The following is a 14,614-nucleotide window of genomic DNA, read 5'->3' on the forward strand; positions in this document are numbered from 1 at the left end:
GCTCCTTCTCTTTGTTTCCACTTCAGAGTACAGCACCAGTAACCCCGACTTGCTGTTGGTCATCTTCCAAGTGACAGGCGTCAGCCTCCTGCCACCCCTGGGCATCGCCATCGCAGTCATTGTCACTTTCTACTGCTACCGCGTCCACCGGCAGCAGAAGCTGAGCCCAGCCTGGGACTCCGGCAAGCCGCGCAAGCTGATGGAGTTCAGCGAGCACCTGGCCATCATCTTGGAGGACGACCGCTCCGACATCAGCTCCACCTGCGCCAACAACATCAACCACAACACGGAGCTGCTGCCCATCGAGCTGGACACCCTGGTGGGCAAGGGGCGCTTCGCCGAGGTCTACAAGGCCAAGTTGAGGCAGAACACGTCTGAGCAGTTCGAGACCGTGGCCGTCAAGATCTTCCCCTATGAGGAGTATGCCTCCTGGAAGACGGAGAAGGACATCTTCTCAGACATCAACCTCAAGCACGAGAACATCCTGCAGTTCCTGACGGCCGAGGAGCGCAAGACGGAGCTGGGCAAGCAGTACTGGCTCATCACTGCCTTCCACGCCAAGGGCAATCTGCAGGAGTACCTGACTCGCCACGTCATCAGCTGGGAGGACCTGCGCAGGCTGGGCGGCTCGCTGGCCCGCGGCATCGCACACCTGCACAGCGACCACACCCTGTGCGGCCGGCCCAAGATGCCCATCGTGCACAGGGACCTCAAGAGCTCCAACATCCTGGTCAAGGGCGACCTCACCTGCTGCCTCTGTGACTTCGGGCTCTCACTGCGGCTGGACCCCACCCTGTCTGTGGATGACCTGGCCAACAGTGGGCAGGTAGGGTGGCCCTGCCCCTCAGGCCCTTCCCCTTGCTGCTGGCGCCCCTCCCTCCCGTGCTCCATCGTCCCTGCCCTCTGACCCCGTCTGGGGGATCCAGTCAGCCCAGGAAGGGCTCTCCTGCCAGGGTGCCTCCGACAGCCAACAGCGTTTCTCTCCCTGGCTCTCAGATTCTCCCCAATTCAGGACAGCCATTTTCTCCTTGAGTCAATCCTCATTTCTCATCCATTTAGACATTTTCTTCTTTGCTTCAAGCACTGCTGGTGTCTCTTTTTCCTTAGGATTGCACTCAGCCTCTTTCTGCTCTGTACTTTTGGTCCTTATATTGCTCTCTTTTTCACTTTTTATTTATTTATTTATTTTTACCATTTTAGAAGGCAGTCTTTTTGAAGTCCAAACCCACATACATTTGGTCACATCCAACACCAGGCCTTAAACAGTTAAAGAGACCTATAAGTAGGGACAGTTCTTCTTCTGAAACATTTCACAGATTAAAATGGAAGCTTTTTTGGCTAAGGAGCTATTAGAAGCTGACTAACGTTACCTTGGGGCTTCCCAAGTGGCGCTGGTGGTAAAGAACCCGCCTGCCAATGCAGGAGACATAAGAGACTGGGGTTCAGTGCCTGGGCTAAGATCCCCTGGGGGGAGGAAATGGCACCCGGCTCCAGTATTCTTGCCTGGAGGATCCCATGGACAGAGCAGCCTGGTGGCCTCAGTCCATGGGGTTGCAAGAGAGTCAGAAACGACTGAAGCGACTTAGCGCGCACACACACAGCATTACTGTCATCCTTTATAAAAGACGGGCCCCGTGTTTCACACCCCAGAAGCTGGGCTGTGACTGAGAGGAAAGTCTTGGAGCACTGCTGCTTCCTCGGCCAGGTTGAGGGCTGTGCTTTTGGAGCATCTAGTCACTGCTCAGGCGGCCCTCCAGGTCCAGGGTGCACAGCCAGTGAGGAGACAAGCACGCTGAAGCTCAGACGAATCAGTGTGCCAGGGTGACCAGTCGTGAAGTGACTTATTAAAAAGAAAATTTTCTTCTAGTGCATGACAATAAAAAGCATTATTTTGGGGTAATATTATCAACTCACTTGACATTCCCCTGGATCCTTGGGAAGGTAGGACTTTGCTGTTATTTAGTCAGTCTATACAAGCTGCATTATCACTCACTGAAATGATGATTTTCCTTAGAAGTATTTTTTTCTTTTTTCTTCTGTATCACAGTGTTTTCATACTGTCAGATAAAATCACACAGGATGCCTATCAAAATTATAAAATGACCAGGTTTGAGCTTGTAATGGAAATACTTGCATACAGTTCCGCTTAGCAGAGCTTTTCTGTAGTTCTAGGACATCCTCGGCACACTAGAACATGCCATGGGGTGAACACAGATTAACGCAACCCTCAGGAGACCGAAAGGGTCCTGGCAATGATCATTTTCACCTCCTATCTTGGAGTTTCAAGAATGAAAAGATACTTAACTTGGAAAAACACTGAAAGTATCAGTCACCAGTGTGGTCTCGGGTTCTCTGCAAGGACGTTACTGTACACATGGTATGATGATCTTGTGTCCTGAGCCTAGCTAGACACAGCAGCTCTGGGCTTTGCCATTTCCTTATTTTGGCATTTGTTCTTTATATTCTTTCAGGCTTTTTCAGGGAGAGACAACCTATCTATCTTTAAAAACTACATAAGCTCTACCTCTCTATGCAGGTCTCATTATCTTAAAAAGCATCATGCTTGTGATCAACTAACTCCTCACGTAGGAGACCAAGCAGCAGCTATGTTTTGAAACCAGCCCTGCAGCTGGAGTTGGATGATGGGCCTCAGCGTGTGTTCTTCTTTAGGTGGGAACGGCGAGATACATGGCTCCAGAGGTGCTCGAATCCAGGATGAATCTGGAGAATGTCGAGTCCTTCAAGCAGACGGATGTGTACTCCATGGCCCTGGTGCTCTGGGAGATGACGTCTCGCTGCAACGCAGTGGGAGGTAGGCGGGGGCCACCACCCTGGTGCACCTTCACGGGATGTGCTCACGGCTTCAGCACGGGTTCAGGGGTACAGAGGAGCTGTTGGAGATCCGGTAGGACACAGATATTCCAGCATGATGTGGAGCCACTGATTGTGCTAAAAAGCCTTGGTTCTGCAGCTGAAAGCCAGGTTTGGAGCATAAAGCATTTTATCTCCTTTCCTGAAGTATATAATTACTTTTCCCCAGACCCATCTCTCCACCAGTATCTACAAATCTGGCAAGAGAGGAACACTAATAATATTTATAAGAATTCATTTCTGCTTATCAAACAAGAACCATGATTCAGAAAATTATGATTATTATTATTATTTTTTTTTGTATTTTAAGGTTTTTCAGAATTATAAGGTCCAAAAAATAGATTTGACTCAAAATTTACTTTTATGGACATAACTTTTCTTTGCTGGACAAAATAAGCAGAATGGTTTGATGGATTTGTTTTGGTTTTGAAAAATCTAGAGAAGAGAGGTTATTGAGGAATGAAGCATTCTTCAGGGGTACCGAGGGACACCATGTTATAGAGAGCACTGTCCCCTTATCTTCCTGGCGATGGGAATGGCTAATGTCTACATCACGTCATCCTTTCCTGAGCCTCCTCTCAGTGGTTACCATCCGGGTCTGAGGTCTCACCTGAGAAGTTTATATATCCTAACCTGGTCCTGGCTGCATGCTAAGTCAAGTCAAGCCAACTCCAATTTTATGTTTAACCCTTTGTTTCATCATAATTTTAGACTCACAGAATCACTGCGTGAGTAGTACAGGGAGTTCCCATATGCTCTTCACCCAGCTCCCCCTCCTGTTAACATCTTACCTAAACCCAACACAGCTGTGAAAGGTGGGAAATTGACATTGGTACCATACCCGTAATTAATCACTAGGACTTATGTATTTCCAAGTCCCCAGAATTGGGGACCAGGATTCACTCCAGGATTCCACATTACCTTAGTGTCCAGGCCACCTCAGTCTCCTTCAGCGTGTGATGGTCACCCAGTCTGTGCTGCTTTCATGACCTTGGCAAGAATCCAGAGCAGTTATTTTATAAACAGTCGCTCACTGTGGTTCCCCTGCTGTCGTCTCGTGGTCAGATCGGGACTGTGCCTTTCGAGGCAGGATACCACAGAGATGATGTTGTGCCCGCTCGGTGTCACGTGCGGCTGGTACGCCGGCGTGCTGTCCAGTCTCATCCCGCGGTGACGGTGTCTCCAACTTGCTCCCTGTGAAGATACTACCTTCCCATTTGTCATTAATACATAGCTTGTGGGGAGGCACTTTGACCTGTTTCTACTAAACACCTGTTTAATAAGGAAACTAGGCCTGTTTTTTAATGATAATTTTACCTGCTGATTTTTAGCGTCAATTAATAGTTCTTACAGACAACGATTATTACTATAATGTTTGCTTAATGGTGATTTTCTATTTTTCTTATCCCTTCTACATTTATTCATAGATGCTTGGGAAATATCTGTCCTTTCTCTCAGCAGCCCCTGTTGTTTATTCATTTTACTGTGTTTACATGAGTATGGGATTGTGGGTATTTTATTCCATGGATATTCAATATTATCAATATTTACTTTGTCACTTAGGCCAGTTTTGGTCACTGGGCCGGACTCTCCATCGTTTTGCTCCCGGTGGATTAGGTTGGCACCATCGCTGGCTCTGATCATTCCTCCTGCTGAGAGCTTCCGTAGCTGGCTCTCCAGGATGGGCTAGGTGGGGAGCCTTGCTGTCCCATCACCCATATCCTTGGGTCCCTGCATGGGACATAGCACTTCCCGTCTGGCTAACCCAGTTATTTTCTGGTTTTCTGCATGAGATGTCTTCCCTCACAGTATTTCCAAAAGTAACTGAATTTTTCCTTGCATAGTGAAATTTGTTTAACCAGGTTTCAGTCACTGAGAGTCATTTTCTGCTTGAAGCTTTGACAGTTCCAAAATGAACCGTTAGACCAGACCAGTGTGAACTGTGTAAGAAGAGACAATGCTGCTGTCACTGTCAGAATAAATTCACCTAGATTTTGGTATCTCTCTTAACCTTTCAAAGAGGCTCATCCTTCTCTAAACATATGCTGGAGACTGTCTCTGTCGTCCTCTCTGTTAGTGTTACCAGCTTCTTAAGGCCTGATTTGAGCTCCCTGCTTCCATAGTTATCAATGACTGAAGCCCTTTCCTGTTGATATTTGCTGAGTGTGGAAGAATTCCAGCTAGTGGGGAAGAACTGAGTTCACCAGTTTTTACAAGATCTAAAAACGGATACAGTATAAACAAGTTTTCCCAAGGAAGGAACAAGGTCCTGTTTGTTCAGTAAGCCTCATAACCTTTAGGATAAGAACAGACAGCTTTGGGGAACCGGAAAAGAGGCCATCTCAGTTCTCATTTTGTTTGATCTTAAGCCCACAGTACTGTTTCTCCCATCAGGCTGCAAAAATCAAGGTAATTTGTCTGTCCTCACTTTGGTCCAGCAGACAGCCCTTCTCTTGCTAAGTGTGTGAACTCATGTGTTAATAACCCCTTTCTTTTGCCTACTTTTAAAAGTATTATTATTTTCTGGTTTTTTTTTTTTTGCATGTATGTGTACCTCAAAAACTGTAAAGGCAGATTTTCAGCCTAATCTTAATTTCAGAGACTTTTATATTTAAAGAGCTTCTTGGAAGGTACATTAAAGTTAGGACCTTCTAAGGGGAGTTGGGATGTGTTGCTTCTTCCCTGTTGTTGTACAAATACAGATTTCCGTAAAGAAGCTTGCTGTCCACTGATGAAACAGGCTTTTTTCCGCCTTCTTTTAAAAAATTTGCACTTTCAGACACATTTCTTTCTTTACACATAAAATAGGTAATACCACTCTAGTGGATATTAGGCTTTAATTTATACAGAGGGCAGGATATAAAAGGCCTTCCTGAAGCTTAAACTTCTTTGTATAACTTGAAATACAACATAAGAAATTACTATTTTTTTCATGGACAGTCTCATTTCAGAAAAGGAAATGTGGAAAATGCTTACCTCAGTATAGATATTTTATTTCACAAAGTAGATCCACTGATATTTCCTCCCAGTGATTCTGAGGAGCTGGACATCTGACTGAACGAAGCAGGAAGGGACTAGGCGTCAAGGGACTGTCTTGCAGGGGGAGAATGTGAAATCCCAGCTTTCCTGCCTGGAGGACAGGACTCCATTCTGTTCTCAGGGCCGAGCCCAAACTTTTGGCCTGGATGCCCAGGTGCTGCCTGCGCTTATCATAGGACTCAGCACTAGACTTTGTCGTGTGCTGTTTACCAGGCCTGGAACACTGAAGGAGCCTTTTTTGCAGGCGAGGCAGGGTACACCAGACTGAGTGCCCAGGTCGGCTAAAGACAGTGTGACAGCAGGGTCAGGCAAAGAGGGTTAGATCAGCTTGTGAAGGAACAGTGAGGCTCCGAAGTGTCCTCTCTGTGCAGGCAGCACAGAGGGAACATGAGCAAGGAAAGCATGACACTGGAGAAGCCGCATTCTTCTCAGGTGGGAACATGCAGACATAGTAAGAGCACCCTTTGGAAGCCAGCCGGTCCAGCCCCCTTACCACGAGATTCCACCTAGGAGCTCAAGACATGGATTGTTGTAAGTGAAGAAGGTGGAACAATTCATCCCATTTACCAAGGGTTCTTTGAAGGGTGTGCTGTTACTAGCCCCATTTTACAGGTGGGTAAACTGAGGCTTCAAGAGGTAGGATAGTGGAGACAGAAATCAAAGCCCTGTTGTCTGACTCTGGCTCACAGACCCTAACTGTCCTACTACAGCACTGATAGCTTATTTAGTCTGTGGCAGCTAGGATTACCATTATTATTGTGGAAGGGGTAGTGAGTCCTACTCTGTGTATAATGGCCTTTGACTTGAAGCCTTTCTGAAAGCACCTGGCAAGAAAGTCACACACTTCAGGAACATTCAGTGATGGCCTCATGCAGAATGTTTGCAGTGGAATCTGTTCATGGAATCCCAAAGCTGTTAAATGCTGCAGCATGTGTGCCGCACATGCCTTAGTGCCTTAAATTCTGAGATAACTTCTTTATGCTTTTTCTCTGAAGACGTATCTATTCATTATTTCTTTCACCCAACTTGTATTTTTTGAGTACCTTCTGTGTGGCAGGCATCATTCAAAATGGTAAGAGTGCAGAGACTCTCAGGAGATGGCAGAGTAGAAAGTAGTGAGCTTCCCCCCTTCTCACAAAAACACCAAAATCACAACTAACTGCTGAAAGCCATCAACAAAACAGAAATGGTTCAGTTCAGTTCATTTCAGTCGCTCAGTCGTGTCCGACTCTTTGCGACCCCATGAACCACAGCACATCAGTCCTCCCTGTCCATCACCAACTCCCAGAGTTTATCCAAACCCATTTCCATCGAGTTGGTGATGCCGTCTAACCATCTCATCCTCTGCCCTCCCCTTCTCCTCCTGCCCTCAATCTTTCCCACCATCAGGGTCTTTTCAAATGAGTCAGCTCTTCGCATCAGTTGGCCAAAGTATTGGAGTTTCAGCATCAGTCCTTCCAATGAACATTCAGGACCCATCTCCTTTAGGATGGACTGGTTGGATCTCCTTGCAGTCCAAGGGACTCTCAAGAGTCTTCTCCAATGCCACACAGTTCAAAAATATCAATTCTTTGGCACTCAGCTTTCTTTATAGTCCAGCTCTCACATCTATACATGACTACTGGAAAAACCATAGCTTTAACTAGACGGATCTTTGTTGGCAAAGTAATGTCTCTGCTTTTTAATATGCAGTCTAGGTTGGTCATAACTTTCCTTCCAAGGAGTTAAGCATCTTTTAATTTCATTGCTGCAATCATCATCTGCAGTGATTTTAGAGCACAGAAATGGTGGAACCTACCAAAAAAGATAATGTAGGTCCAAAGACAAAGAAGAACCCATAACAAGACAGTAAGAGGGATGCTGCTGCTGCTAAGTCGCTTCAGTCGTGTCCGACTCTGTGCGACCCCATAGACGGCAGCCCACCAGGCTCCGCCATCCATGGGATTCTCCAGGCAAGAATACTGGAGTGGGTTGCCATTTCCTTCTCCAGTGCATGAAAGGGAAAAGTGAAAGTGAAGTCGCTCAGTCCTGTCCGACTCTCAGCGACCCCATGGACTGTAGCCTACCAGGCTCCTCCGTCCATGGGATTTTCCAGGCAAGAGTACTAGAGTGGGGTGCCATTGCCTTCTCCAAGAGGGATGCAGTTGCAATAAAATCAAATCCAATACCTGCTCGGTGGGAAACCCACAAATTGGAAAGTAATTATATTGTGGAGATTCTGCCCCAGGAATGAAAGTTCTGAGCCTCACATCAGGCTCCCCAGCCTGGAGGTCTGTCAACAGGAGGAGGAGCCCCCAGAACATCTGACTTTGAAGCTCAGCAGGGTTTGATTGCAGAACTAGGGAAAACAGAAGCTCCACTCTTAGAGGGCACACACAGAGTCTTGTGCACACCAAGACCCAGGGGAAAAAGCAGTGACCTCATAAGAGCCTGCTGGTATTAGAGGGTCTCTTGCAAGGTTGGGGGACAGCTGTGACTTACTGTGGGGACAGAGACACTGGTGGGAATAGCTCTGGAGAGTTCTCATTGCTGTGAGCCCTCCTAAAGGCCATCATTTTTCACCATGACCTGGCCCCACACAGCAGCCTAAAGGCTCCAATTCTAGGATGCCACAGGCTAACCAACCAAAATGGTGGGAACACAGCCTCACCCATTAGCAGACAAGCTGCCTAAAAACTTCTTGAGCATGTGACTGCCCAATAAACACACCCCTTGACATGACTCTGCCCACCAGAGGGACAAGAACCAGTTTCATGCACTGGTGGGAAGAAACCAATCCCACCCACCAGGATGCCAGCACAAGCATCTTAGACCAGCCTTAACCACCAGGGGGCAGACAACAGAAGCAAGAAGACCTACAACCCTGCAGCCTGTGGAACACAAACTGCAATCATAGCTGCTAAGTCGCTTCAGTCGTGTCCGACTCTGTGCGACCCCATAGACCGGCAGCCCACCAGGCTCCGCCGTCCCTGGGATTCTCCAGGCAAGAACACTGGAGTGGGTTGCCATTTCCTTCTCCAGTGCCTGAAAGGGAAAAGTGAAAGTGAAGTTACTCAGTCGTGTCCGACTTTTAGCGACCCTGTGGACTGTAGCCTACCAGGCTTCTCCGTCCATGGGATTGTCCAGGCAAGAGTACTGGAGTGGGATGCCATTGCCTTCTCTGCAATCATAGAAAGGTAGACAATAATGAAATGGCAGAATATGTCTGAGATGAAGAAACAAGATAAAACCCCAGATGACCAGCTAAATGAAGTGGAGATGGGCAATCTATCCAAAAAAGAATTCAGAGTGATAACAGTAAAGACTATCCAAGATCTCAAAAAAACAATGCAGGCACAGATAGAAAAGATGCAAGAAATGCTTAAAAAAGAGCTAGAAGGTCTAAAGAATGGACAAGCATAGATGAGCAATAAAATAACTGAGACGAAAAATGCACTCAAATGAATAGAGTAAATGGGACAGAAGGATGGATAAGTGAGTTGGAATACAGAATTGTGGAAATCACTGCCATAGAACAGAATATAAAGAAAAGAGAATGACAAGAAATGAAGAGAGTCTGAGAGACCTCAGGAGCAACATTAAATGCACCAACATTTTCATCATAGGGTCCCACAAGAAGAGAGACAAGGACCTGAGAAAATATTTGAAGAGATATCAGCTGAAAAATTCCCTAACATGGGAGAGGAAACAGTCACCCAGGTCCAGAAAGCTCAGCGAGTCCCAGGTCGGATAAACACAAGGAAGAACACAAGACTCACAATAATCCAATTGACAAAAATTAAAGACAAAGAAAATTTTAACAGCAACAAGGAAAAATCAACAAATAGCATACAAAGGAACTCCCATAAGGTTATAAAGCTGATTTTTCAGCAGAAACTCTTAGGAAGTGGTATAATATATTTAAAGTGATGAAAGGGAAGAGTCTACAACCAAGAATCTACAAGCTGGAGTCTACAAGCAAGGTTCTCTTTCAGATGCAGTTAAGAAATCAAAAGTGTTCAGTTGAGTCGTTCAGTCGTGTCTGACTCTTTGTGACCCCATGAACTGCAGCACACCAGGCCTCCCTGTCCATCACCAACTACCAGAGTCTACCCAAACCCATGCCCATAGAGTTGGTGATGCCATCCAATCATCTCATCCTCTGTCGTCCCCTTCTCCTCCTGCCCCCAATCCTTCACAGCATCAGGGTCTTTTCAAATGAGTCAGCTCTTCGCGTGAGGTGGCCAAAGTATTGGAGTTTCAGCTTCAACATCAGTCCTTCCAATGAACACCCAGGACTGATCTCCTTTAGGATGGACTGGTTGGATCCCTTGCAGTCCAAGGGACTCTCAAGAGTCTTCTCCGACACCACAGTTCAAAAGCATCAATTCTTCAGTGCTCAGCTTTCTTCACCGTCCAACTCTCACATCCATACATGACTACTGGAAAAACCATAGCCTTGACTAGACGTACCTTTGTTGGCAGAGTAATATCTCTGCTTTTCAATATGCTATCTAGGTTGGTCATAACCTTCCTTCCAAGGAATAAGCATCTTTTAATTTCATGGCTGCAATCACCATCAGCAGTGATTTTGGAGCCCCCCAAAAATAAAGTCTGACACTGTTTGCACTGACAAGGAAAAGCTGGAGAATTCTGCACCACCATACCAGCTTTGCAGCAAATGCTAAAGGAACTTCTCTAGGCAAAAAAGAAAGAGCCACAACTAGAAACAAGCAAATTACAAATGCCAGAGCTCACCATTAAAGGCAAAGATGCAGTAATGGTAGGAAATCATTCATACTCAAATATGATGTCAAAACCAGTGATTGTGAGACCAGGAGAGCACAAATGCAGGATATTGGAAATGTATTTGAAATTAAAAGGCAAGCAACTTAAAACAATCTTGTTTATATATAGACTGCTGTATCCAAACCTCACGGTAATCACAAATGAAAATGTACACTAGATGCACATAGAGAAAAGCAGCCGAAACACACCACCAAAGTTAAGTCATCAAATCACAAGAGGAAAGAAGAAAAGAGAAAGGAAAAAACACCTACAAAAAGACAATTCCAGAACAGTTAATAGCAAAAAAAGAACATACACACTGGATTAAATGCTCCAACCAAGAAACACAGACTGGCTAAATGCTTACAAAAACAAGACCTATATATGTGCTGTCTACAAGAGACACACTTCAGACCTAGGGACACATACAGACTGAAAGTGAGGAGATGGAAAAAGGTATTCCATGCAAGTGGAAATCAAAAGAAAGCTGGAGTAGCAATACATGTATCAGACAAAATAGACTTTAAAGACTGTTACAAGATACAAAGACAGATACGACATAGTCATCAAGGGATCGATCCAAGAACAAGATATAACAATTGTAATATATTTATATATATGTAAATATATATGCACCCAACATAGGAGCACTTCAATATATAAGGCAAATACTAATAGCCATTAAAGGAGAAATCGACAGCGACACACTTTGATCAATGGATGGATCATTCACAAAGAAAATAAGGAAACACAGGCTTTAAATGACACATTAGACCAGAGGGACTTAATTGATATTTATAGAGTATTCCATTAAAACTGTGAAGAACACAAACATGTGGAGGCTAAACAGTATACTAAACAATCAATGGATCACTGGAAAAATCAAAGAGGAAGTCAGAAAAGACCTAGAGGCGAATGAAAACAGAAGTGTGACAACGGCAGAACATGCAGCAAAACCAGTTCTGAAGGGAAAGTTTGTATCAATACCGCCTTACCTCAGGAAACAGGATAAATCCCAAATAAACAACCTAAGGTTATACCTAAAGCAACTAGAAAAAGAGCAACAGAGAAAACCCATAGTGCAAGCAAAGAGATCATAAAGATCAGAGCAGTAAAAAATGAAATGGAGACAAAGAAGACAATAGATAAAGATCAGTGAAACTTGACAGCTAGTTCTTTGAAAAGATAAACAAAATTGACAAACCTTTAGCCAGACTCATCAAGAAAAACTAGAGGGCTCAAATCAGTAAAATTAGAAATGAAAAAGGAAAAGCTACAGTGGATATCACAGAATACAAAGGATCATAAGAGACTACTACAAGCAACTATATGCCAATAAAATGGACAATCTAGAATAAATGGACAAATTGTTAAAAAGGTACAATCTCTCAAGACTGACCCAGAAGAAATAGAAAATATGAACAGACCAATCACAAGTATGGAATTGAAGTCATGATTTTAAAATTCCCAACAAACAAAAAACACTCCCATACTCATTCTATGAGGCCATCACTCTGGTACCAAAACCAGACAAAGATATAAAAAAAAACAAAACCAAAAACCTAAATCACAGACCAATATCACTAGTGAGCATAGACCCAAAAACTTCAACAAAAATACTAGCAAATCAAATCCAACAATACAGTAAAAGGATCACAGACCATGATCAAGAGGGATTTACTGCAGAGATGCAAGGATTTTTTTTTTTTTTAATATCTGCAAATGAATCAGCATAACATTAACAAAGTGAAGAATAAATTTGTTTCTTATAGTAAACACTCATACTATATGATATAAATAAATCATTATACCATATGATCCTCTCAACAGATTCAGAAAAAGCTTCTGACAAAATTCACACTCATGTATGATGAAAATCTCCAGAAGGTGGACATAGAGGGAACATACTTCAACATAACAAAAGTCATATATGACACACCTACAGTCAACATCCTACTGATGGTGATAAGCTGAAAGCATTTCCTCTAAGATCAGAATAAGGTAAGGATGTCCACTCTCACCAGTTTATTCAACAGTTTTGGAAATCTAACCTCTGTAATCAGAGAAGAGAAGGAACGAAAAGGAATCCAAATTGGAAAAGAAGTAAAACTATCACTGTTTGCAGATAACATGATACTATAGATAGAAAATCCTAAAGATGTTACCAGAAAACTATATGAGCTCATCCCTGAATTTGGTAACATTGCAGGATACAAAATCAATACACAGAAATCTGTTGCATTCCTATACACTAACACCAAAAGACCAGAGTGTGAAATTAAAGAAACAATCCTATTTATCATCTAACACCAAAAGACCAGAGTGTGAAATTAAAGAAACAATCCTATTTATCATTGCATCAAAAAGAAGAAAATATCTAGCGATAAATCCACCTAAGGAGTCAAAAGACGTGTACTCCAAAAATTTTATACATGCTGATGAAAGAAACCAAAGGTAACATGAACAGATGGAAAGATATACCATGTTTCTGGATCGGAAGACATATTGTCAAAATGACTATACTACCCAAGGCAATCTACAGATTCAGTGCAGTCTCTATCAAATTACCAGTGGCAAGTTTCACAGAACTGGAACAAAATTTTTTTACATTTGTATGGAGACACAAAAGACCCAGAATAGCCAAAGCAATCCTGAGGAAGAAAACCAGAGCTGGAAAAATCAGACTCCCTAACCTCAGACTATACAACAAAGCTACAGTAATCAAAAAAGTATGGTATTGGCACAAAAACAGAAATACAGATGAACAGAACAGGAGAGAAAGGGCAGAAATAAATCCGTGCACCTATGGTCAATTAATCTGTGCAAAGGAGGCAAACACATACAATGGAGAAAACACAATATCTTCAATATTGTGTTGGGAAAACTGAACAGCTACATGTAAATAATGAAATTAGAACATTCTTTAACAGCATACACAAAAATAAACGCAAAATGAATTAAAGACCTCAAGGCAGGACAGGATAATACAAAACTCTTAGAAGATAACATAGGCAGGACACTCTGACATAAATCACAGCTGTGTCTTTTTAGATCTATCTCCTAGAGTAATGGAAATAAAAACAAAAATAAATGGGACCTAATTAAACTCAAAAGCCTATTGCACAGTAAAGGAAACCATGAACAAAATGAAAAGGTAACTCACAGAATGGGAGAAAATATTTGCACACCACCACACTGACAAGGGATTAATCTCTAAAATTCACAAACAGTTCATGAAACTCAATATCAAACAACCCAATCAAAAAATGGGCAGAACCTAAATAGACATTTCTCTAAAGAAGCCATACAGATGGCCAAAAGGCACAAGAAAAGATGGTCAACACTGCTAATCATTCAGTTCTGTTCAGTCATTCAGTCGTGTCTGACTCTTTGTGACCCTCTTTGTGTGGACTGCAGCACGCCAGGCCTCCCTGTCCATCACCAACTCCTGGAGCCTCCCCAAACTCATGTCCATTGAGTTGGTGATGCCATCCCACCATCTCGTCCTCTGTCGTCCCCTTCTCCTCCTGCCCTCAATCTTTCCCAGCATCAGGGTCTTTTCAAATGAGTCAGCTCTTCGCATCAGGTGGCCCAAGTATTGGAGTAATCACTAGAGAAATGCAAATCAAAACTACAAAGAGATAGCACCTCACACCAGTCAGAGCAAACAATAAATACTAGAGAGGTTGTGGAGAAAAGCGAATCCTCCTAAACTGTTACTGGGAGAACAGTAGTATGTGGTTCCTTACAAAACTAAAAATAAAGCTACCATATGATTCAGCAATCCCAGTGCTGGGCATGTATCTGGAGAAAACCATGGTTCAAAAGGATAGGTAACACCTCAGTGTCCATTGAGGCACTATTTAAAATAGTCAAGACATGGAGGCAACCTAAATATCCATTGCTAGGTGAGTGGATAAAGAATATGTAGTTCATA

The 14,614-nt window shown here is 43.6% G+C and overlaps 1 protein-coding gene and 1 long non-coding RNA gene across 8 annotated transcripts in view; both read left to right on the forward strand.

Moving 5' to 3' along the window:
* The window catches only part of TGFBR2 (transforming growth factor beta receptor 2), a 101,225-nt gene that overhangs the window by 74,939 nt on the left and 11,672 nt on the right, over nucleotides 1-14,614 (forward strand). For all 7 annotated transcript variants that reach the window (XM_081527012.1, XM_081527013.1, XM_081527015.1 and 4 more), the window contains 2 exons: nucleotides 27-826; nucleotides 2,671-2,812. In XM_081527012.1, coding sequence (XP_081383138.1) covers nucleotides 27-826; nucleotides 2,671-2,812 — 942 coding nt within the window. The remainder of the gene's footprint in view (nucleotides 1-26; nucleotides 827-2,670; nucleotides 2,813-14,614) is intronic.
* On the forward strand, nucleotides 5,436-10,913 carry LOC145520527 (uncharacterized). Its single transcript, XR_014064546.1, has 2 exons — nucleotides 5,436-7,341; nucleotides 10,140-10,913. It is a non-coding gene; the product is annotated as an uncharacterized LOC145520527 (long non-coding RNA).

The sequence above is a fragment of the Giraffa tippelskirchi genome, chromosome 9 (assembly GCF_054371585.1).
Source record: "Giraffa tippelskirchi isolate mGirTip1 chromosome 9, T2T-mGirTip1v1.2.pri, whole genome shotgun sequence".
NCBI lineage: Eukaryota > Metazoa > Chordata > Mammalia > Artiodactyla > Giraffidae > Giraffa > Giraffa tippelskirchi.